At 54.7% G+C, this 22378-nt stretch overlaps 2 protein-coding genes across 15 annotated transcripts in view; one reads left to right on the forward strand and one right to left on the reverse strand.

Moving 5' to 3' along the window:
• Positions 1-22378, reverse strand: part of LOC101333194 (multidrug and toxin extrusion protein 2) — a 154095-nt gene that overhangs the window by 106948 nt on the left and 24769 nt on the right. For 3 of the 14 annotated variants that reach the window (XM_073797356.1, XM_073797355.1, XM_073797362.1), the window contains 4 exons: positions 22225-22319; positions 20934-21024; positions 10020-20122; positions 906-8259 (listed from right to left, as the gene is read on the reverse strand). In XM_073797356.1, coding sequence (XP_073653457.1) covers positions 19902-20122; positions 20934-21024; positions 22225-22319 — 407 coding nt within the window. In that variant the 3' untranslated portion in view covers positions 906-8259; positions 10020-19901. Of the gene's footprint in view, positions 1-905; positions 8260-10019; positions 22320-22378 lie in introns of those variants that run through there. The other 11 variants (XM_073797347.1, XM_073797348.1, XM_073797350.1 and 8 more) reach the window with 11 other exon arrangements.
• On the forward strand, positions 1367-18443 carry ALDH3A2 (aldehyde dehydrogenase 3 family member A2). The gene is made up of 10 exons (XM_004318893.4): positions 1367-1519; positions 2798-3029; positions 3782-3867; positions 5580-5788; positions 6873-6990; positions 8670-8811; positions 10793-10959; positions 12291-12390; positions 13396-13631; positions 16086-18443. The coding sequence occupies exons 1-10, from the start codon at positions 1367-1369 to the stop codon at positions 16098-16100; spliced, it is 1458 nt and encodes a 485-aa protein (XP_004318941.1). The 3' UTR covers positions 16101-18443.

Genomic DNA, 22378 nt, shown 5'->3' on the forward strand with positions numbered 1-22378 from the left:
GAAAGGGTGGGACCAGATGGGATTTAAAATCTTCTCTGACCACCATGCACGGGATTAGATGAGGCTGTGACTGTGGAAAGAGAAGAGGTCCAAGGACTGAGCCCTCAGGCACCTGAACACGTCAGGAAGCCTGGAAGGGGAGAAAGGTCCAGCAAGGAAAAACCCAGAGGACTTGGTCAGGGAGGGAAAAGGAAAACCGGAAGAATACAGGGTGATGGCGAACAAGCAAACACACTGTCTCCAGAAGATGGCAATGACTGCTGGGTGTGGAGGCCAAGTAATCAATAAACAACTTATCATAAGACTAAAAGAGGGGTTTTTTTCCGGCCAAACAGGACTATAGCGCAGGAGTGCTGTCTCCACCCAGGAGGAAAGCGCTCTGGCGAAGCATGGGTTTCAACACAGTTTCTTATATCTTGTCAGGACAAAGAACACACATCAAACAGGACAGGATACATGCCTTCAAGGTTTCACAAGAGACAGCGAGCCAGCACGACCCCGGCGTCTGGGAGGGAAGCTCACCCTCGAGGGAGCGCCAGCATCGGCGTCCCAGGAAAGGGACAGACATCCCCACCTTCAAAGCGGAGTCCTTCACGTCTGGATAACGCATTCTTTCCCCGAGTGGTGAAAGCAGAGGCACGAGACAAACAACCACGTGACAAGCTGATAAAGCCCAAGTCAAATCAGGTACAAGCCAGAAGGACGTCCGGCAATCTCCGCAGGTGCAGAGGAGAGCGAGGGGAGAACCCAGCTGCCGCGGGCATTGTCACGTGGGTGCGGGGGGGGGGTCCGAGCTAGCTGCCCCTCTAGGGAGGGGGGGGCAGGGACCTGGGGGGGGCGGCCCGGAGAGCGGTTGGTAAAGGGTAAAGGAGGGCGTGGGGGCGGGGCTGCTGAGGGGCACTCACCTGGGCGCCGAGTCCCCGCGGCTCCGAGCTGGAAGAGAGCGGGCCGGGCGGGCCGAGGGGCGCCGCGGCGTAAGGGCGACGCCTCCTGAGCCGCTGGGCACGGGGCCCGGCCCCAGCCCGGTCCGGCCCAGCCGTCCGCCCAGCCGTCCTCACCCCCTCGCCTGCCGACTCCTGGGGGCGGGGCCCACGCGGCGTCCGGCCTGCGCAGGTCACGTGGACCACGCCGGCCAATCGGCGCGCGGCTCGGGGTCGACCCGGGCTCGCAGGGCGGTGGCGGAGCAGTTAGCTGCGGCGAGCAGTTAGCTGCGGCGGAGCTAGCGCGCCGGCGGGACGGAGGTGCGGCCGGGGTCGCTGGGCCCGGGGACGGGGGGCGGGGATGGAGAGGCACCGCCCGGCGGCCCCGCGTCCGGCCCGCTCACCCCGCACGGCGCCCGATCTCCCCTGTCCCCGCAGGACTGGCCATGGAGCGCGAGGTGCAGAGGGTTCGCGCGGCGTTCGGGTCCGGCCGCTCGCGCCCCCTGACGTTCCGGCGGCGGCAGCTCGAGGCCCTGCGCGCGATGGTGCAGGAGCGCGAGAGGGACATCCTGGCGGCCATCGCCGCCGACCTGAGCAAGGTGCGCCCCCGGGACCTGCGTTCCACGGCCTGCCCCTTTTCCGCGGGCAGCTGTGGCCCTTTCCCTTTCCCTTCCCCTTCCCCTGGATTTGGGTCATTCGTCCGCTTCGTGTATTGCAGGCCTCTTCCTCCGAGTCGGGTTCTTGTCTTTTAACTTTGCGGTTTCTTACGCAGACACAGGGTTTTGCTTGTCGTCGTTGCGCTCGGATTTCCCTCGATGATGTTAGGTGCCACATCTGTGCACCCGCGAGTCACCCGGAGACCTTGTTACGATGCAGACGATGCTTCACTGGGTCTGGGGGGAGGGGGTTTGAGAGCCCGAGTTTTTGTAAGAAGCTCCCAGGTGATGTACTAATGGAACCACGCTTTGAGTAGCAAGGTCTTGGGGGAGTGTTTCGGGTTTAAAAATGGTCCCCTATGTTTTATAACACTGTTGTTACCACTTTGTTTCTAATTTTTCTCTTCATTTCAGGGGTAACAAGGCCTTGCTCTGGCTTTGCTAGGCTCCTTCGGCCCCTCCCCCTGGAAGATTATTTTGAGGGGTAGTAACATCAGTAGTAACAACAGGAACTCTAAAACTTCCTGAATAGCACTTTTGGTGGAGAGGAACTGTGATGTCAAATAGTCGCGGTGGATTTAAGGAAGATACCCAAAAAAGTCTGACTCATTCACTCTACAAGCATTTCCGAGGGTGTAGATATAGGATGACTAAAGAAGTACAATAAACTCCTTGCCCTCGAGGGCTTTAAGTTTGGTTGGGAAACAGAACAGGCACAGAGAAAGTGGGGCTATAGTTTTAAGCCAGTGTATTAAGGCTGAAATGTTAAGATATAGGGGAAAGCATAATGACTATGATTTATAAAGTGTGATCAAGGCACACCATTATTAATTAGGGAAGTTTTCGTGAAAGAGTTAACGTTTAAGCCTGACTTTAAATGGCTTGGATCAGTAAAGAAAGATTTAAAGGGATTGAATATATTAAGAAGGGAATTAGCAAGTCCTTACTGTGGGCTTGGAGGACACACAGGAATCTGCATGGCGAACCAGCTAGTCTGACAGGTTTGCCTGTCCTGATGCTTTTTTTTTTTTTTTTTTTTTTTTTTTTTTGCATTGCCGTAAGGCTTAGTTCCCCGACCAGGGATCAAACCTGTGTCCCCTGCAGTGGAAGCACAGAAGCCTAACTACTGGACCGTCAGGGAATTCCCTGGCCCGATGCTTCTGACATTCAGGGCCAAGTGTGTCATACCCACAAAGGTTAACTGTGACCTTCTTGTAACAGAGCGAATTCAACGCATACAGTCAAGAAGTCATCACCGTGCTTGGGGAAATTGAGCTCGTGCTGGAGAAGCTTCCTGAATGGGCCGCTGCTAAACCAGCTCAGAAGAACCTGGTCACCATGCTGGACGAGGCCTACGTCCAGCCAGAGCCCCTGGGAGTCGTGTTGATCATCGGAGCTTGGAACTACCCCTTTGTCCTCACCGTCCAGCCTCTGATAGGAGCCATCGCTGCAGGTCTGGCGTCAGCTTCCGTCCTTACGCTGTCTTCGAGAGGCGTGTTCTCTGAAACTGGTTGTACGTTAAGGATAGTGGTTAGTTAAATGCATTTGCTGTGGCGGCTCGCCTTGGTTTGCACCAGCAGTGTATTGAGAATTCATAAACGTTATTATTACTTGTTCAGTGGGCTCCAGAGATCTGTGGGGTGACTGCTTTTTGGGGCCCTGGAGAATGGACCTGCGAGGGCGTAGAGGCACGCGCGAGTCCACGGGCCCAGGTTTGGAGTCACACGTCCATAGCGTCATGTGGTTTCAGTTGCCACCTCTGGCTTTGGATGAACCAGTTGATTCTGTCTGACCCCTTTCTTCATTCAAATAAGGGCTCTGGGAGTCATGCTTGCTTGGGTCTGCAGCAAATGCCAAGGGATTCATTTCTCAGTTAACCAGGATCCAGACCAACAGCTTTATGTGGGCAAAGCTTGTCTGTGCGATAATCCCAGGGCAAAAGGAAAATCCAAGGGTGGGAGTGAGAACAGTGAGAGAAGGCCAGGGGCCTCCCGTCAAGGACCTACGTGGTGAGCACTGAGGAGTTAGCCTTTGGGAAAGAGGCAGAGGGGCGAGCGCTCACGCCTGTGGTGAGGAAGACAGAACGCAGAGCCAGAAATAACCAGAGGAATTAACCCTTAGCCTGTGCTCCCCACAGGAGCTCCGTCTCATGGATGTTAGAATCGCTCGAGTACTAGACAACGTCCTGCTTTTTGCTTTGTTTAGGAAATGCTGTGATTATCAAGCCTTCTGAAGTAAGTGAAAATACAGCCAAGGCCTTGGCTACGCTCCTCCCTCAGTACTTAGACCAGGTAAGAGGACCTTGCCCCCTCTCTGGCACGTCTGTCTGTCCGTCTGGCACACACTCTGCTCTTCATGCTGGCTTGCGTCATTGGTGGTCAGGCCTCCACACTCATTTTCCCTCAGCCTCCCACGGCTGGCTTAACAAGAGAAGTTAAGTTCCAAAAAAACTGTGGAATAGTTCAGCTACTGTAGTTACACAGTTTGGTCAGGCCGGCGGCCTTATCGGCACCCCTGCTGTTAACAAAGCCTCCGCTGCCATCTGGCATTTCGCATTAACCTTTGATCTGACGTGATTTTAGGTGTATCCTTCTAGTGAGTTATTTATTGAGGGGCTGGTACCGTGCTGGGCGCTCTTCACGAGGTGCAGTTACGTGAACACACGTCTACATTTAAACGGGCATGTTTGTGGCCTGAAAACTACAGAAAGAAAAAGGCCTCCTGACCCAGAGTGTGGACCCTCACTCAGAGTTACAGTGCTGGCATTGAAGAGTATCGGAAGCTGGGACTTCCCTGGCGGTCCAGTGGTTAAGACTTCGCCTTCCAATGCAGGGGGTGCGGGTCCGATCCCTGGTCGGGGAGCTGGGATCCCGTGTGCCTTGCGGTCAAAAAACCAAAACAAAAAACAGAAGCAGTATTATAACAAATTCAATACAGACTTTGTAAATGGCCCACATCAAAAAAAAAAAAAACCTTTAAAAAAAGAGTATCGGAAGCGGTGGAGAAAAGACGATCTCTGAAGCAGAGGTCTGGTGCCCCCCGTGGAGGAGATTGTGACGCCACGTGAACTGGGGCCGTTAGCTCTGCGTGGAGGGGTCCTCGGTGCGTGCCAGGGAGACGCAGCTGTGCAGCGTCGCACCTGTAGTCGGCCACGTTTTCTGACAGCGGTCTACAAGCCACCTCCGGTTCTCGGAGGAGCCGTGCTCCCCGTGTTGGCTCATCCCTGCCACGGCGGCCATGGAGCAGTGTTGTCCCAGGGCCTGGGGTACCCAGTGCAGAAGGGCGGTGAAGGCAGTGAGGTAGGGCAGATGCTTCACTGTCTCACTCTGCCCGGATGGGGGTCGTCACTGCGGCCCTGCCTCCCTCGGCTTGTTGGGGACCGACCACACAGGCTCTGTGGATTCAGGCGGAGGCAAGCTAAAGCCTGAAACGCCTGTCGGGCCGCTGAGCTGTGAGTAGAGATGGAGGGGAAACACGGGGCCCACCAGCCGGCTTGTGCTCGGTGTCCCGCCGCCGCTCTTCACACCGTGACTATCCTCTCCCGTGCGATAGCTGCAGACGGTTGCATGGTGCACATGAGGGTTCAGTGCACAGCGCTGTGACGTCCCCCCATCACAAGAGGAGGCTGAGGCTCAGAGGCGTCGGGTGGCCGCCAGCAGGCACGTGAGCCAGAGGATGACGGGGCGCAGGTGCAGCCCGGACCTGCCCCTGGAAGCGCTCCCCTGGCGGCCTTTGCACACATTCGGGCGCAGTTACTCGGTTCCCCCCGTGCCCTGAGCCCCACGCTGAGCCGCGTGCAGAGAGGACGTCCGGGTGGATGCGCCTGGGGCCTGTCCTGTGGTCACCGACAGTGGCCACGTTCCCACAACCCTCCCCTCTCCCAGCCCCCGTCTTGTGGTTTCCCGGGGCCAGTCTCCACCTTTTCCTGGTTTCACTGAATGTTACGTGTTTACGTCAGACGATAGGATTCCTTCGGTGATGCGAGTGTTTGTCTTTCTTTAAGGACCTGTACGCGGTTGTTAATGGTGGCGTCGAGGAAACCACGGAGCTTCTGAAGCAGCGATTTGACCACATTCTCTACACGGGAAACACCACTGTTGGAAAAATTGTCATGGAAGCCGCTGCCAAGCATCTGACCCCGGTGACCCTTGAACTGGGAGGGAAGAGTCCGTGTTACGTTGACAAAGACTGTGACCTGGACGTTGCCTGCAGGTGAGACCGGTTATCTGGACTCCCCCGGCAGGCTGGCATGCCCTGTACCTCCTCGCTGGGCACTGCCGTTGATGTCCTCACAGGGACCAGAACTCTTTCACAAACCACGCCTTGGCGCCACAGCCAGAGGAGATGAACACGAGGTTGTGACATCACACAGTTGCCCTCAGGATGAGGAAAAGCTATTTCTGTTCTCTAGATAATAGACCTGGCAAGAAGTTTTACTGTTCTGATAGCTGATCCAGGAAGTAGGTAATGCCAGTAGGTAATGCCAGGGATCCTGTGTGCCTAATAAGATCTTTAAATTTCCAAAGAAAAGGCATTATGCTGATCTCTTAACTGAGTTCCTTTATTGATAAAACCAATAATTCTCATCTTTTAACTGAGATGAGAATAATAGCATCTTGCATCTGAGAACCAGAAGATGCAAGGTTTCGGGTTGTCTCCGCTAAATCAGTTCAGCTAACAGGAAGCGCCCAAACCCACAGCTGACTGTGCTGGCATGGCGTGGCTCTCCCTCCCTTCAGACAAGGGTAGCGGGGGGCATCGGCCGGGTTCCGGGTGGGCTCTGTAAGTAGACGTCTACTTGCTGGAACAGGGGACCCCGGTTCGTGGGTTTCCATCCGAGCCCGGGCCCAGCGTCCCAGATCGGGGAGGGCTTCTGGTCCTGCCTGTACCTGGCATCTTGCAGCAGGACCAAGCCACAGCAGGAGCCGTGCTGTCTGTGGAACCCCTGTCCTCCCAGATGTCCTCTCGGCCGGGGTGGGAGAAGGAGGGTGTCAGGAGGCTGTTTCTCTCTTTTCCTGCCGCAGGCAGTGGCTTCCCTGCGTATAAAGTAACGTTTCTCATGAACTGGCAGGAGGCTTTCCCTGCTTTGTAGAACAGCCTACGCCAATTGAAAATGCGTCCTCAGTTCCAGCCAACTGATATAGAGATGAGTTTTCGAAACATTTTTTTTTATCAAGATTACCAAATACATATACGTACTAGTAATCTTGACAGCTAGCTGAAAAACGTTCAGATGGCGCCGAAGCGCGTGACAGGGGCGTGGGGACTGAACTCTGCCTGCTCGTGCTTTTCCCAGACGCATCGCCTGGGGCAAGTACATGAACTGCGGCCAGACCTGCATCGCCCCCGACTACGTGCTCTGCGAGCCGTCCCTCCAGGACCTGATCGTGCGGAAGGTGAAGGAGGCCGTGAAGGTTCGTGTTTCCCACCTCTGGGTCCACTGGTCTCACTGGGATACAGAGTGAAATCAGATGTTTGCAGGGGGCATCGCCCCACCCCCTCCCGGGAACATTCCAGGAGCAGGTGACTGAACTAATTTCCTGGCTAATGCAAAGTGCTCTCGTAGCGTGGTAGCAGGGTGAGGTTGGTGCTGCACACGCTGACACTGTCCAGTTGATTTGTGGACGGCACAACTCGTTAGGTGTAGAACGGACCTTAAAAAAAAAAGCCCAGTAGCTGTTGTGTGGTCTGGGGAGAACATCGCGAGGCCTCTGCGGTGTGGCCAAGGCCCTCGCCGTGGTGCGGCGATCGAGGTTAGCGGTGCTCGGCTGTGCCGGCGGTTTACAGAAGCCAGCAGTTTCGAGGAACGTGCACTCTTGACGCGGCCATCAGTCTTTGAGGGCGTTTCAAATGGCCATCTCTAGCGAGGGGACCAAGGAAGGCTACACGGTGGTGTCCTGAGCTGAGCCAGAAGGAACGTAGGGCTGGGACTGGAAGCAAGGAAGGGATGAAGCTGTGACAGCTCAGCGGTGGGAGCCCCCTGGGTGGAGAAACTATTGGAACCACCGTTGTTCACTCGCCGGGTACTGACCGAGCCCTGAAAGGAAGGCTCTGGAACACCCAGGAGTGACGTAGGTGAGCAGCAAGGTGACGTGGAAGCTGGACGTTAGTGGCGGGACCGCAATGGGGCCGGACAAGGAGAGTGTGAAAGGGGAGCTTGGCCCGACTCTGGGAAGACACTGGGGCTGCTGGGGACGTGCTCGGGTGAGTGTGGTGAGGAACTGGGTTTCCAGGAGGCGTGTGTTCTCTCGTCGCCGTGGCTCTCCACTGGGGGTCACTGGGAGCCGTTTCAGAAAAGCCCCCAGTCCCCCGCTCCGAAGACGGTGGTCCAGCAGGGCTGGGGTCTCCAGGTGATGCTGAGGTGCGGCCAGCGCTGAAAGCCACTCCTGTGGCTCCGGCGTTGGGGCCCAAGAACACGCATTGCAACACGCTGCCCGGGAGCTTCCTTCCTCCCGGGTTCGAGGCGGCTGCAGGGGGTGGACCGTGCTCAGTGCCGCTGGAGAGTAGATTGAGAGCTCCCGCGGGGCTGACTGCTTGGCTTCTGAGGCTCTCTTACTCTGGGTGACTTACCAAGACTGTGTTTTGATCTTTTGAGTGGTTTCACGGTTATCTGTGACTGGTGGAAGTTCCAGTCCAGAGAAGACCTGACACGAGGAAATAGCGCAAAGCTCAGCAAACCCTTTCTGCAAAAGGGGAAACACACAGGCGGTCAGTGTTTTAGGCTTTGCAGGTCACAGGGCCTCTGCCACCACCACCCAGCTCCTCGCAGGACAGCAGCCAGAGCTGATAGGCAAGCGCGCGTGTGGCCCCGACACGGGGCGAGACCCCCCCTACTTGCTCTGTGTCCACCCCCAGGAGGGACCCATGCCAACCCCCGAAACCGTGGAAAATGGGAGACGTGTGTGTGTGCTTTAACTCCTGTCCTTGACCTGCCAAAGAGCTTAGTCTTACTGCTGTTAAAGGATTTGGGGGCTGGGGGGTTGGATTCTGTGAGGACACAAAACCAGATTTGGGGCCATGGTGAATTTTATAATTATTAAAGAAATTAAAATATGGGTCTTTGGTGACAACTAGATACTGCTGTTTTCAACAGGAATTTTATGGAGAAAACGTAAAAGCATCCCCCGACTATGAAAGGATCATCAACCTGCGTCATTTCAAGAGGATACGAGGTTTGCTTGAAGGACAGAAGATAGCTTTTGGCGGGGAGACCGATGAGGCCACACGCTACATAGGTAACGGAGACTCATCTCGTCCTGTAGGGAGGGGCCGCTCAACAGTTTTTATTGACACTCTTTACCGACACTGAATCAACTATTAGGTGTAGAGTGATTAATAAGCTATTAAATACTGCTTTCTGGTATACTGCTTTGTTACAAGCAAGTTAAAGATGACTTTATATATGTATACGTTGAGTAACTCTATTTAGTTGTTTGTATTTACACACGTATTTTATCTAACTTTTTCTTCCTGGCAACCTTGAGAAGCAGAACCAGACTCTGTAGTTATTTCCAGCTTACGGCTGGGAAAACAGCCCAGAGAAGGAAATAGCTCAACCACAATCGCACAGCTAGCCGACAGCAGTCCTGTTCCAGAAAGAACGTTTTCACCCATCATGCTTGACCTCGCTATTGACTTTCTTGTTGTGTTCTTTGTTTTTTTGCCACGAGTATGTATCACTTTTGAATTTTAAACACACTTATCTAAAATAACACCTAAGATGAGGGAAGAATCACTCATGGGGGGCGCAGTGGTTAAGAATCCTCCTGCCAATGCAGGGGACACGGGTTCGAGCCCTGTTCCGGGAAGATCCCACATGCCACGGAGCAACTAAGGCCATGCGCCACAACTACTGAGCCTGTGCTCTAGAGCCTGCAAGCCACAACTACTGAAGCCCGCGTGCCACAGCTACTGAGACCACCTGCCACAACTACTGAAGCCCGCACATCTAGAGCCCGCACATCTAGAGCTCGTGCTCCCAACAAGAGAAGCCACCGCAGTGAGAAGCCCGCGCACCGCAAGGAAGAGTAGCCCCCACGCGCCGCAACTAGAGAAAGCCCGCGCGCAGCAACAAAGACCCAACGCAGCCAAAAATAAATAAATAAACAAACTTATTTTTAAAAAAAAAAGATCACACCTGAAGTTGGCGAAAAAGCTGCTCCGCAAATCTGTTTACCTGTTTCCTCTCATCATCACCAAAAACCCCAACTTTTCAAAAACAGAACTTAAGGGACTTAAACAGTACGGAGAAAAGTATGCTCTCGGCCTGTTAGTTCAGTGGCTCCTTAACACCCCCAGAGCCATGGGGGTTCGTCTTTGGGTCCTGCCGGCCCAGCATGTTGACTGCCTGCCTCTATGCCCATGAGTGGTGAGAGGGAAGGTCGGCCGTGATTAGCTCAGACTAGTTAGGAGCTTCCCCCAACCTGGTCCAGGGTCACCTCACCTAAGCGCGTGGCTCTGCAGAGGGGGATGGACACCTCTCTGGCCCAGGGAAGCCGCGGGCAGCAGATCTGAGGCAGCGGCTTCTGTACCCCCGGGCGTGCTGGAGAGAGCCGTCCCGTGCCATGCCTCCAGGACAACCTGGTCGTAACCGTGGGTGGAGGCAAGAGCACGCTTGTTCTGTCAGGTGTCTTCTCCTGTAGTCGACCCTCCAGCCCATCCGCAGGGTCTCCCCGAGCACTGCGGCTTGGGGACTTCTTGGTGTGGACACTGGACACCCCACAAAGCTCTTCAGGATCCATGTCGTCCTCCAGTCTGTGTCTTTCCCCAGAGTGGACGGAACGCTGAGATAAGGCTTACGGAATCCCACCATTTCATTACATTTTCTGAACCTGACGCAGTTGTAATCAAGATCAAAGAGATCACAGGCAGGAACGTACTTCTATTAAGAAGCTGTACTGGTTTGGTCCACCGAGGGGCCCTCTGTGCTCCCAGGAAGGCCTATCCACAGAAAGACGCAGGAATGTGGTGCTGAACAGGGTTAAACACGCGCAGGTTTTACTCAAGCCTGTATCTCCCCCTGGGTTTGCACAAGGATCCCTGATGCACACGCGTGGAGACGTAATATTTGCACGCTTCACCCACGTACTTGGGACTTGTCTCAGTAGACGACACCTGGGCGGGAGTGGGGAAGGGATGGGTGGGTGACCCAGGGAGCCAGACGTGAGGTGAGAGTTTGGCATTTCTGTCTCCTGCTTGAGCGTTTTCATTTTTCAGCCCCAACGATACTCACTGATGTGGATCCTAAAACCAAAGTGATGCAAGAGGAAATTTTTGGACCAATTCTTCCAATAGTGCCTGTGAAGAATGCAGAAGAAGCCATACAGTTCATAAATGAACGCGAAAAGCCCCTGGCTTTCTACGTGTTTTCTCATAACACTAAGGTAAACTTCCCAGCATGCAGCTCGCTCTCAGAAGCCATGCTCCTTCTCTGCTGTACAGCAAATGCTGATTATTTCGTCTGGTGCCAGAGTCCCCCAGTCCTGGGTAATGAGGCCCTGGGGTTAGGGCTGTGACCCTTCCCTTACTCCCTGGGGTCAGAGCTGAGTCTTCGGGGCGAGCGTCACAAGCCTGGTGACTCACAGACACCTGCCATGTCACTGGGAGACGTCTGAGCACCTGCATCAGAAGCACTTCTGCTGTTGATCTGTAGGGGGTCCTGTGGTAGGGCCCCGGCTCTTACCCACGTGGCGTCCGCGGCCCGCAGGGCAGTGTCTCTGGCGCTGCTGAGGGAGGTGCTTGGGAAGCCTCAGACTTGGCTTTCTCCAGCCACGGGGCTTTGTGGTTGGAGTGGTGTTGCCGTCCCAGCCGGGCCGGCAGACCACACGCCACCCCAGGCCCAGCAGCCCTGCCGCCGCCCTCCACGCGGCCTGTCCGTATGCACCTCGAGGTGACCGGCTGCTGCTAAGGGACAGTGGCCTCAAGGTGGGCCAGTGGGCCAGGAGCCTCTGAAGAAAGGGGAAAACTCGGAAGGGAGGGTGCAGCCAGGTGAGGTCGAGGAGTTCCCACGGCAGGTGTTTTCTGCAGAGCCTCTGCCGGGGCCACGCAGGGGGTCTCGGGGCAGCTTCTAGAGCTGGTGATGCTGGCGGCGCTGGCGCGGTACCGATCTCTACAGACCGTCCGGGAAGACCGGACGTGCGGGGCTCAGCTAGGAATGGGTTAGTGGTACACAGCGGTCTGACGGTTGAAATGACCACAGGCAGTGAAATGACCACAGAGTGGAAGCTGCGGTCTGCGGCCCAGGCACGGGGCGGCGGGTCAGGCTCGGTCCCAGGGTCAGCAGCGACCTTTGCTACAGAGGACTTGGTGGGTCAGCAGCCAGGGGAGGTGACATTTACCAGTCCAGTGTCATCGTGCCCATTCACGTCCCGGGCCAACCAGCGATTTCCTTCAAAAATAGGATGCTACCTCTGAAATCTTGAATCTTTTTTACATTTCCTAGAAACGAAATGATACCTGTTAATCACATGCCATCCTTTAAAGCAGAGATAGAGAAATATTAACAATTTTTAAAACCTGGAATATAGCCTGAACCATCCCTGGTAAGAAAGGCCCTGGCTGTGGTCCCGGGGGTCCAGCACTGGGGTGTGCCCGGGTGCATGGGCCCAACTCTTCAGGTCGTCCAGGTCTCGCTCAGTGCCCCCAGCCTCGAGGAGGATGTGGGTCCCAGGCCAGGGGCGACTGACCCAGAGCCTCTGTTCCTTCTCGTCCTCAGCTCATCAAGCAAATGATCGACAGGACGTCCAGCGGGGGCGTCACGGGCAACGACGTCATCATGCACTTCATGCTCAGCTCCCTGCCCTTCGGAGGCGTGGGTGAGGCCCCCTCCCGGTCACTGCCCCTGCAAGCCGCTGCCTGGGGTCCACCTCTGTCCCGCCCCCTGCTCTCCATCCCCAGTCTGTAATGACTGTTCGTTCTTGCGTTGCTTCACTGGTTTATGGATCTTCTCCCAGATTCAGGGCATTTCTTAGGCCAAAAATCAGGTCTCAGGTGAACTGATAAATGCCCTCTGTCCTTTATCGAATGAGGTAGCACGTGACGGGCTCACAGCGCCAGGAGCAGACAGCAGCCAAGGGCTTGAACGTCCCTTTGCTTTTTGGGGCTAAAGGGGCAAAACCAAACAAAACACTATAGAAAGTTACAAGGGAAAATGTAGTAGCCTCCGAGGCATAAGCACTGTTAGCGTTTTGGCTTGTCGTTTAGATTTTCTTCCTTAAAATGCACGTCTCTTGACACACGTCACAGAGTCTCCCTGCAGCTTCAGCTGTCACCTAGGTGATGCCCCAGCGGCCCGGCCCCAGTAAGCTGCGCGCCGGGTGCCTCGTTCCACGTGCTCGTCCGCCCGGCTCACGTGACCGAGCAGAGACGTGAGCACGGTCCCGGAGCACAGGTCCGAGAGGCCTGTTGCCACACAGCCGCTTGACCCCGCTGTCCTGGCCTTGGGCACCTTCCAGGAGCCTGGGGGAGCAGTGGCTCAGGCACGTGCCACGGCGGGAACAGGCACATGCGGCTCTTGGAGTGGACCGCTTGGAGTCCCGCTCGGGCCCTGCCCAGCCCCCTCTCCCTCTCAGGAGGTGGGGCTCTGGTGAGAGTGAGCTTGGTCCCTGGCATCAGTGACAGCCAGCACCCCGGGAGCTGCCGGTCCCTGCCCTGCTCTCGGAGAGCGTCCTGTGCCAGGGGCCCGCCGTGCGGGGGGCGCTAGGAGGACGTCCTGGAACGAGCCACGTGCGCCGGTGGAGGGGTGCAGCCGGGGCGCCGTGTGCACGGAAGGAGCGCCGTCACCCACAGCGGAGCCCGTCTCGTCTGTTCCTTTATTTCAGGGTCCAGTGGGATGGGAGCGTATCACGGAAAACACAGTTTCGATACTTTTTCGCATCAGCGTCCCTGTTTATTAAAAAGCCTGAAGCGAGAAGGCGCAAACAAACTCCGGTATCCTCCCAATAGCCAGTCGAAGGTGGACTGGGCCAAACTGTTCTTCCTGAAACGGCTCAACAGAGGGAAACTCGGGCTTCTGCTGCTTGCCCTCCTGGGCGTCGTGGTGGCGGCGCTCATGAAGGTGAGTCCCCGGGACTCGGGCGCCCGGCGCCTCCAGGTGCACCTCTTGCGTCTCGGGAGCACCTCTGGTCTTTCAAGCAGCTCTCTCCTATTAACTTCCAGAGCCTAAGACTGAGGTCAGGGAGCTTCAGGCTGCTGGGCCGCCCTGCTTTTCCGGGCATCCCTGGCTGCCTCTGTGCTCTGGCGGCAGGGACCGTGCAGCCCACAGGCCTCAGTCCTTACAGGAGGCGTGTGGCGGCCTCTGGTCTGAGAGTTCAGAGCCCCATCGAGCGTGCTGCCGAAGTCCGAGCCGCCTCACCCTCTGACCCTCTTGCTGTTGGTGCCTGAGCGTCAGTTTGGTTCCTGGCTGTGCAGGAACCCGGTGTGCGTGGGGGTGGAGGACAGCGTGCCGGGGACGGGGCTAGTGGGGAAGCAGCTGTGCTGGGGGAAGCTGGCCTGTGGCGTTTCTCTCTGGTGACTGGCCGTTCCGGGCGTGGACTTGCTAAGAGACCCTCATGACAGCCAGCGTCCAAGGACGGTCCGTATCCTCGGGGCGGGGCCAGATTCTAGCATTTAATGGGAACAGCTCTGTTCATATCTGTATTTTGTTGAAATGTTGAAAGGGGGTCGGCTCACCTTACAGTGTCACAGCTTTGGTGGAACTGGACCTACCGGTCACGTCTGAGATCGTTTGGGTTTCCTCGGAAATACCAGGCTGTGCTGAGAAAGGCCCTGTTGATCTTTCTGGCAGTTCACAGATTGTGCCGTCCTGGGAGCCAGGAACGCCAGAACCCAGCCCTGTCTATTGAGAGGAGGTTGGGCTGTTTCTTTCCTTTCTGTCAAGTGGGCCAGCTTGGGGTGTGCTCTCTTCCAGTCGTTTGTTTTTCTACACTTGGAGGCTTAGGCGTTATCAGAAAAAGAATGTCTCCAGACGTTCTGGACCATGGCCTAGAGTGTCAGAGTGTGAAAACTTAACTTGGCCACAGGTTTCCAAGGGTGAGGTCGGCTTGCTGGACTCCCAAGATTAGAGGTCGTGGCTCAGCTGGGTCTGGGTGAAGCATTCATTACTTCCAGAAAAGGATGGTCTCATGCACTCAGCTGTCCCAGAGCACATGCCTGCTGACCCACTCATAGTCACCTTCCTTTGTTTCAGAATTTGAGAATAATCTTATAAAAAGCTCCAAGTCGCTATTTATTTTGGTTTTGAGTTGTTTCGTTTTTTTTTTTTAAAACTTCGACTTTAGAATTCATGTAGCAGACTTAGTGAATCAAAACATCTTGTGGGGTGTAGAACTTTCTGGGTTTTTTTCTTCCGCTTCTTCCTGAGGTCGGAGGTGCGCTTGGGTCTCTGGTCACTGTTAGCCTATCTTTCTTCCCCGAGACGTGGGTCCCCAGCCTGACAGGCATCTTCTTGGTCTGGATGGAGTTTCTTAGCCTCATGGAAAATTCGGAGGTGCGGGCTGACTGTGCCCCGTATTCCCAGGAGGGCTCCCCCAGGTGCAATGCCCCGTGCCCCACAGGCTAGGGCAGGCCAGGTGGCCCGCCCAGAGTTCCCGAAAGGGTTTGGCAGACAAACCTTTCTCTGGTAGGGTCTAGAGAAGCAGCAGTGTATAAAAACGTTTATTCGGCTGGGAACAAGAAAATATGGCTTTGATCCCGGGCTCTGGGATCGACTTAATTATGGCTTCGGCCGAGGCCTCTTCTGAGCCCAGAGAGCGAGGGCACGGGCACCCGGAGGTCCAGGCCGCTTCCAGCCGCACCTCTCTGCGCTCCTTACTGGGAGCCCGTGTGTTCGTCGTCCCGATTGTTTTGGATTCAGTGTGAGACGGCGTAAAGATTTGGGGGTTTCTCTCCTCTTTGCTGCTTCTCTGCTCTTCTCTCTGTGTTTTTACCCGCTTCTTATCAAATCACCTTTTAAACAAATGACTCTGAGCCTAAACTGTCCATTTACTTGAGGAATCTACTGGCGGTAACTGCAGACATTTTTCTGAAATTGCTTTTTGCACTTAGTAGTTATTTTGTTATGTGCTTGAATATGATTATAGTAATTCACTTTACTAGAATTAGAATGGATTTGGAGCATTTTAAAATGGGAAACTGAAAGCGGCACAACTGTCAATCCAAAGGGAACATGTCAGAACCTCAGAGTGGGGGAAAAAAGTTGAGGAAAATAAAAGGTTCAAATTGAACGATGTCATCGGGCCTTTGAAAATGAAATCCAACGTTTGAACTCTGCGGTTGTGGCCGTGCTTCTTTAAGCCTCAGTGGGTACTGGTGAAATTCACCACTGGGGGAGGGCATGACCTGTCATCCTCAGCCCGGCCACACTTAAGACTCCTTAGGGATCTGTGGGCCTTGTTGACATGGTCCTTAGGACAGACGGTACGTGTCAGGGTCCCGATCCTGGGCCCATGTTCCAGGGCTGGTGGGGACATTGTAAACCGGTGGTAACCCAGATTCCTTTCTCCTCCCCCAGGCTGGATGCTACTGAAGAGTGATCCGTGCCGCCGCGTCATCCTCTCTACCGAATTATTCTTCTACCAAATAATTAATGAACCAGTAATTTTGAAATCCTGCCAAAAATTGTAAGACAGTATGCAAATGCACCATCGCCAAACCTAAAAGTCATTGCCACTCACCATTAATAAAACTCACCGTTTCAGCCAAAGCCCAGCACTCGCCCGCCCAGTAGTGAGACACTCGGAGAACCCCCATCCCTAGAGCTCTGGGCTGGGGGAGGGGAGAGCGCGCTGGGAGAACCTGAGTTCGCAGAACCTGCTCAGCGACTCTGCTGCTCAGGGGACATGGGACACCCTGCCCTTACCGCGGGCATCACCCTGTGGCCTTCCAGAGCCCAGCCCCGCCCAGGCTTCCAGGTCTCAGTCCAGAGAGGTGAGGCGAGGTCTCCCAGCCCCCTTGGGGTTCGAGGCACTAGAACTGAGGTGTGGGGGCTCCCTGTCCCTCGTCTGTCGGGACTTGAAAGCCTGACCTCCGGGAGTCGGCCCTCCTCTCTCATCCACTCTCTGTCCTGTCTCGTGCTTGGTCTGTGATGGTCCGTGCGGCCGTCCACACATGGTTTTGTGACTCATGTCACTCACTCAGAGCATCTTGTAAATCCTAGGGCTTCCTGGAAGACAGTTGCCAATTTCATACAAGTATCAGCTATCATTCCTAGGGTGCAGGAGTTGTAGAGTTCTGCATCTTACAAAACCCACCTGGCATTTTTTACTGCTGTCCTGAAAGTACTCATAACAATACTTATCCTCGCATAATAGGACCTTCAAGTTGCAAGTTAATGGCTCTTCAAGGACAAATCTAAGTTTCTTATTTCTGTAGCACAAGGCAAGTAAATTTCCCTTTTTTAGACTTGAGAGAGATGCCTTTCTGAATAGATTGGGTCCACAGAACTTAACGTGGGGACCATTTCCCGTCCTGGACGGCTCTGCAGCCCTGAGAGCCTCGGGGGCTGGTGAGTGGGCGTCTGTAGGAGGATCCTGAGCCACAGCAGCTGCCCCGCCAAAGGGGACGGAAGACACAGGGAGATGACACCACCCCCTACCCCCACCCCCCGGACCCCGGCCTGGGGCACTTCAGCCAGATGGAAAGTCTGAAGGAGAGCCCTCGGGGCAGGGGGCCGGTGGTGGTCCGGGCTGCAGGGGCCGCACCCTCCCCGCCTCCACGCTTGAGAAGACTCGGCTGCTCAGTGAGAGAGTGTAACTCACTCTAGGAACGTGTGATCTACCACTGAGTGAACTGCTCCGTTAGGCTGTCTGCAGTATGTTACATCTGCATCACAGGACAAGGTGGTGAGAATCCATCACTAGACTAGTTTAGGAAACAGCTGCTTAAACCACTATCAGAATAATCAATCATAAAAGAGCTCAGACAGAATTTCAATACGGAATTTTCATTTGGTATATTGTACGTTACACTTTTTTTATATACAGCAGGTTATTAGTCATCCATTTTATACACATCAGTGTACACATGTCAATCCCAATCTCCCAGTTCATCCCACCACCACCACCACCCCCCACCACTTTCCCCCCTTGGTGTCCATACATTTGTTCCCTACATCTATGTCTCTATTTCTGCCTTGCAAACCGGTTCATCTGTACCATATTTCTAGATTCCACATATATGCATTAATATACGACATTTTTCTCTTTCTGACTTACTTCACTCTGAATGACAGTCTCTAAGTCCATCCACGTCTCTACAAATGACCCAGTCTTTTTCCTTTTTATGGCTGAGTAATATTCCATTGTATATATATGTACCATGTCTTCTTTATCCATTGATCTGTCAATGGGCATTTAGGTTGCTTTCATGACCTGGCTATAGTAAATAGTGCTGCAATGAACATTGTAGTACGTGTCTCTTTTTGAATTATGGTTTTCTCCAGGTATATGCCCAGGAGTGGGATTGCTGGGTATGGTGGTTCTATTTTTAGTTTTTTAAGGAACCTCCATACTGTTCTCCATAGTGGCTGTATCAATTTACATTCCCACCAGCAGTGCAAGAGGGTTCCCTTTTCTCCACACTCTCTCCAGCACTGATTGTAGATTTTTTTGATGATGGCCATTCTGACGGGTGTGAGGTGATACCTCACTGTAGTTCTGATTTGCATTTTTCTAATAATTAGTGATGTTGAGCCTCTTGTCCATCTGTATGTCTTCTTTGGAGAAATGTCTATTTAGGTCTTCTGCCCATTTTTTGATTGGGTTGTTTGTTTTTTTTAAGATTGAGTTGCATGAGCTGTTTATATATTTTGGAGATTAATCCTTTTTCCGTTGATTTGTTTGCAAATATTAAACATTCTAATTAAGCAAAATGATTGACTTGTCTACTAGTATATTCTGCTTCAGAATAAATACATTGTATTTGGTAAAATTGGCATGAATTGTAATAACGTTCTTCGTTTTCAGATATCCCGTTGGAGACAATTCTTTGACCACAAGTTTTCTCCAACTATAAATCCATTTTTTTGCCTTTATCTATCGAAAGGTGGTGTTGGTCACCTTTCTTTAACTGATTTTTTCTCATTTTAAATTCTCAGCCAAGAAGATTTTTCTCAAGTTTTACTTTGTCATTTGTGGGTTGTTTTTAAAAATAATCTATAGAGTAGATAGGTTTTTTTTTTCCCAACTATATCCTCCTTCCCCATCTGCTGACCCAAAACAAGTATTTCTGTAAGCACGTTCACGAGACACCAATCCCATAAGGTTTTACACAAAAACTGGCCCCACTGCCGACCCTGCCTAGAAGGGGTTTGTAAAGCACACCAGCATCTTAAAGATCCCAGGCCTACAGAACCTTTGACCTGCCGAAGTGTGTTGTTTCCCGAACTTACTTGAGCATGGAGTCCGTTTTCCTCAATACCTCTCAGCCTTAGGACACGTGACGTGCCTCTTCTGTGCTCCGTACCTGGTTGTTGTGTTTGGGTGCAGAAGCTGTCTTCATGTCACATGAGGATGCAGGCCTCTGCTTTCCTGTGGGCGGAGGGCCTGCAGCAGGATCCATGGCATGTTGACTCTTCAGAACCAGGGTTCGCACTCTGCATCCTTGTTTCCTATTGACCTTGATCAATAAATCCGTCTGTCTGTGGGTGTGTTTATAGCTACTGACGCTGAAGGGACTGATGATGACAGGGGCCAGGCTGCCCGCACTGGGTGGCGGTGTGCAGGCTGGAGCCCAGAAATGGTCCCGAGTCCCAGGCCTCAAAAGCATCCTAGAACTTGGATTAGCATCAGATTCCAGCCTGAGGCCACGTGGCCCAACGATCTGGGCTTCACTGCCCTTGTTTGTATCTTATTGCTGCTGTATGAAAGGTGTTTCTCAAGGTCTGTGATACATGAAAATGCTGATGCCACGAGAGGACGGAAGGGAAGGTGACCAGCCCCCGGCCCTGGTCGGGGCCTCACGGCGCCTGGATCTGCGGAGGGTGCGTGGGCAGGACGCAGATGGGGGTCTCCGCGCGGGGCCCGCTGGCCCCCTTTCCAGAGCTTCACAAAGGCTTTGTGTACAGACTTGGGCAGCAGACTCAGCCTAGAAATATGTACTTCTTAATGTAACGGCGCCATTTGCCATTTTGTTTTGACTTGAAATCTCCAATTTGAAGCCATTTACGTTACTGAATAATGGTAGCAACCCCAGGAGCCTCGTCTTCCAGTAGTTGAGGTCTGCTAAAGAGCAGTTAACCGCAGTTCAGACCTGTTACATCACACGAGGCACTGGCTAAAGGTCTGTTTTTGAGGATGTGGGGTGGGCAGCCACTCTGCTTCCTTGCTTGCTAGGGCCTGGCAGTCAGGACCCTGATGACAAGCCCCACCACCAGCGTGCCTGTCGCTGCCCCCAGAGCAGCCCCTCGGCGGATGGCCAGCTGTTTGGCCGACAGTCTGCCAGGGGGAGCTGGCAGGGGTTGGGCTGCTTCTGGAGTCCCGAAGAGGTCCAGATGGGCCTCGGGCCTTGAGTACATTGTCAGGGTCACGCCAGGGTGGCTGCCCATAGCCACTGCAGAGGCAAACAGGGGCCAGCTTAGCATGGGGGTGGGGTGGGGGGTGGCTTGGAGGTGCACGATCAACGCCTGTCCCTCACAGCAGGAGACGCCCGCCTTTTCTCTACGGCACGACCAGAGAAGAGAACTACGTGGGATGTGCAGGAAAGGCTGTCGCTAAGGTGAGATGAGATCAGACGCGCGTGCCTGTCTGAGCCTGTGTGATGCCTAACCTTCACCAGTGACCTCAGGGCACGTATGAAACGCTTAGTCGAGCTGCCTTTGCACGTTCCCTCGTGACAAGTGAAACCCATAGAGTCTGCAGCTGGTTCCCCACCGCAAGACGACACACAGGCACTGGGATAACCGGGGCTTTGGGCCGTGATAACCAGCGCCCGCCCCAGGGCAGCAGAGCGGCCGCCTGGTGGGGTTCGGGGGGTCGGCGGGAAGCACCCGCAGGCTGCTGAGTCGAGCCAGGCTGACCTGCCCAACCCACGCCTGCAGGCCTCCCACCTGGGCTGGAGGTGAGTGCTGACAACATGCTCTAGGGTCCAACGGCCCGTGCTCTGACCTCATCCCCTGCCTTTGCATTTGCAGGATGACTGGGAAGAGACCTAAGCGCTCAACCCACTCCCTCATCTGAACGGAACCGAGGCTCACTGCCCCCCAGGCCGGGGAGGGACGGGGCCTGCTTCCCGGGGCCTCTTAGATAGCGGACGTTAGTGTCACTCTCCTGGCGTTAGGACGGAGGTCACTGTCACGCTGAGGGAGAAAGGCAGCTGGGGCTCGCGCGGTTCCCAGTCACCCGCACACGCGGGGCAGCGTTACCTGAAGATACGACCGCTCTCTCAGGCCCGGGTCTGAGGCTGGGGGCTGTGCTCTCAGCGGCCTGGGGCGGCAGCCCCACACGTTTCTGCACCTGAAGGAGACGGAGTTGTCCGGTCGGCCTGCGGTCCACCCCGGCCTCTGCTGTGCCCTGCAGGCCGAGCAGGACGTGGTCACACACAGGCACACCTCGGAGGCTCCAGACCACTGCAATAAAGCGAATGTCACAACAGAGCCACTCACGGGTTTTCTGGTTTCCCGGTGCATATAGAAGTGATGTTTGCACGATACTGGAGTCTGTTAAGCACACAATCCCATCATGTCTAAAAAAGCCTCGTCCCTGCCGCAGTTAAAAAGTGCCTCTTTGGGCTTCCCTGGTGGCGCAGTGGTTGGGAGTCCGCCTGCCGATGCAGGGGACGCGGGTTCGTGCCCCGGTCCGGGAAGGTCCCACATGCTGCGGAGCGGCTGGGCCCGTGAGCCATGGCCGCTGAGCCTGCGCATCCGGAGCCTGTGCTCCGCAACGGGAGAGGCCACAACAGTGAGAGGCCCATGTACCGCAAAAAAAAAAAAAAAAAAGTGCCTCTTTGCTAAAAAATGCTAACCATCACCTGAGCCTTCAGCAGGTCATCAGCTTTTTGCAATAATGACATCAGAGATCAGTGATCACCCCTCCCCATAAAGGAGATAATAATGAGAAGGTCTGACATATGATGAGAATTAGCAAAACGTGAGACACATGAAGTGAGAAACGCTGCGGGGAAAATGGCGCCGATAGACGGGCTCAATGCGGGCTCGCTCCAGACCTTCAACTTGCAGAAACCACAGCATCTACAAAGCGCAGTGCAGCGAGGTCTGCCCGTGTTCACCCTTCTGCGGGACTTCACAGGGGTGGTGTTTCAGGGCTGTGTTAATCCGTTCTCTCAGACGTCAGGAGGCCTGGATCCACCCACGAAGGCAAACCCCCACTCTGCGGGGGTTCGGTCCGAGAGCACCCCCTCCACGCTCAGCCTGCAGCCTAAGCTGTGGCTTTCATGCCTCTGAGGTTTCAGTTCTTCCGAGAGGACGGTGACAGGGTGCTGCCATCGCCTCTTCCAAGGTCCCAGCACCCTCGGGGCTCACCCACGTTCAGACGAGTTTGAGCCGTTGGCTTTAGTCTGGCCTTTGGCAGTCGGGCTGCTGAGATTTCCTTTGTGGGTCTGGGGGGGTACCCGGAAGGGGCGCCGCAGACACCGCACCGTCTCCATGACGGGAGACGTTGAGGCGCGCCGCTGGCGTTCTGGGGGGCGGCACTCACCTCCTCCGCAGCCCGCTTCCAGTCCATGCAGGCGGTGTAGGTAACGAAGGCCGCGGCGGCCAGGCAGACACAGGCCAGCATGCCCAGCCAGAGGCCTGCAGGACACGGGACGGTGGGAGCGTCTCATGACGCCCGGGGCGCCCCGCCTCCCCCA

The sequence above is a fragment of the Tursiops truncatus genome, chromosome 20 (genome assembly GCF_011762595.2).
Source record: "Tursiops truncatus isolate mTurTru1 chromosome 20, mTurTru1.mat.Y, whole genome shotgun sequence".
NCBI lineage: Eukaryota > Metazoa > Chordata > Mammalia > Artiodactyla > Delphinidae > Tursiops > Tursiops truncatus.

Coding starts and splice junctions, on each gene's coding strand:
- ALDH3A2 (XM_004318893.4), top strand. CDS start 1,367: ATGGAGCGCGAGGTGCAGAGGGTTCGCGCGGCGTTCGGGTCCGGCCGC. Junction 6,991..8,669: donor AGGTGAAGGAGGCCGTGAAG/GTTCGTGTTTCC, acceptor TGTTTTCAACAG/GAATTTTATGGAGAAAACGT. Junction 12,391..13,395: donor CCTGCCCTTCGGAGGCGTGG/GTGAGGCCCCCT, acceptor CCTTTATTTCAG/GGTCCAGTGGGATGGGAGCG.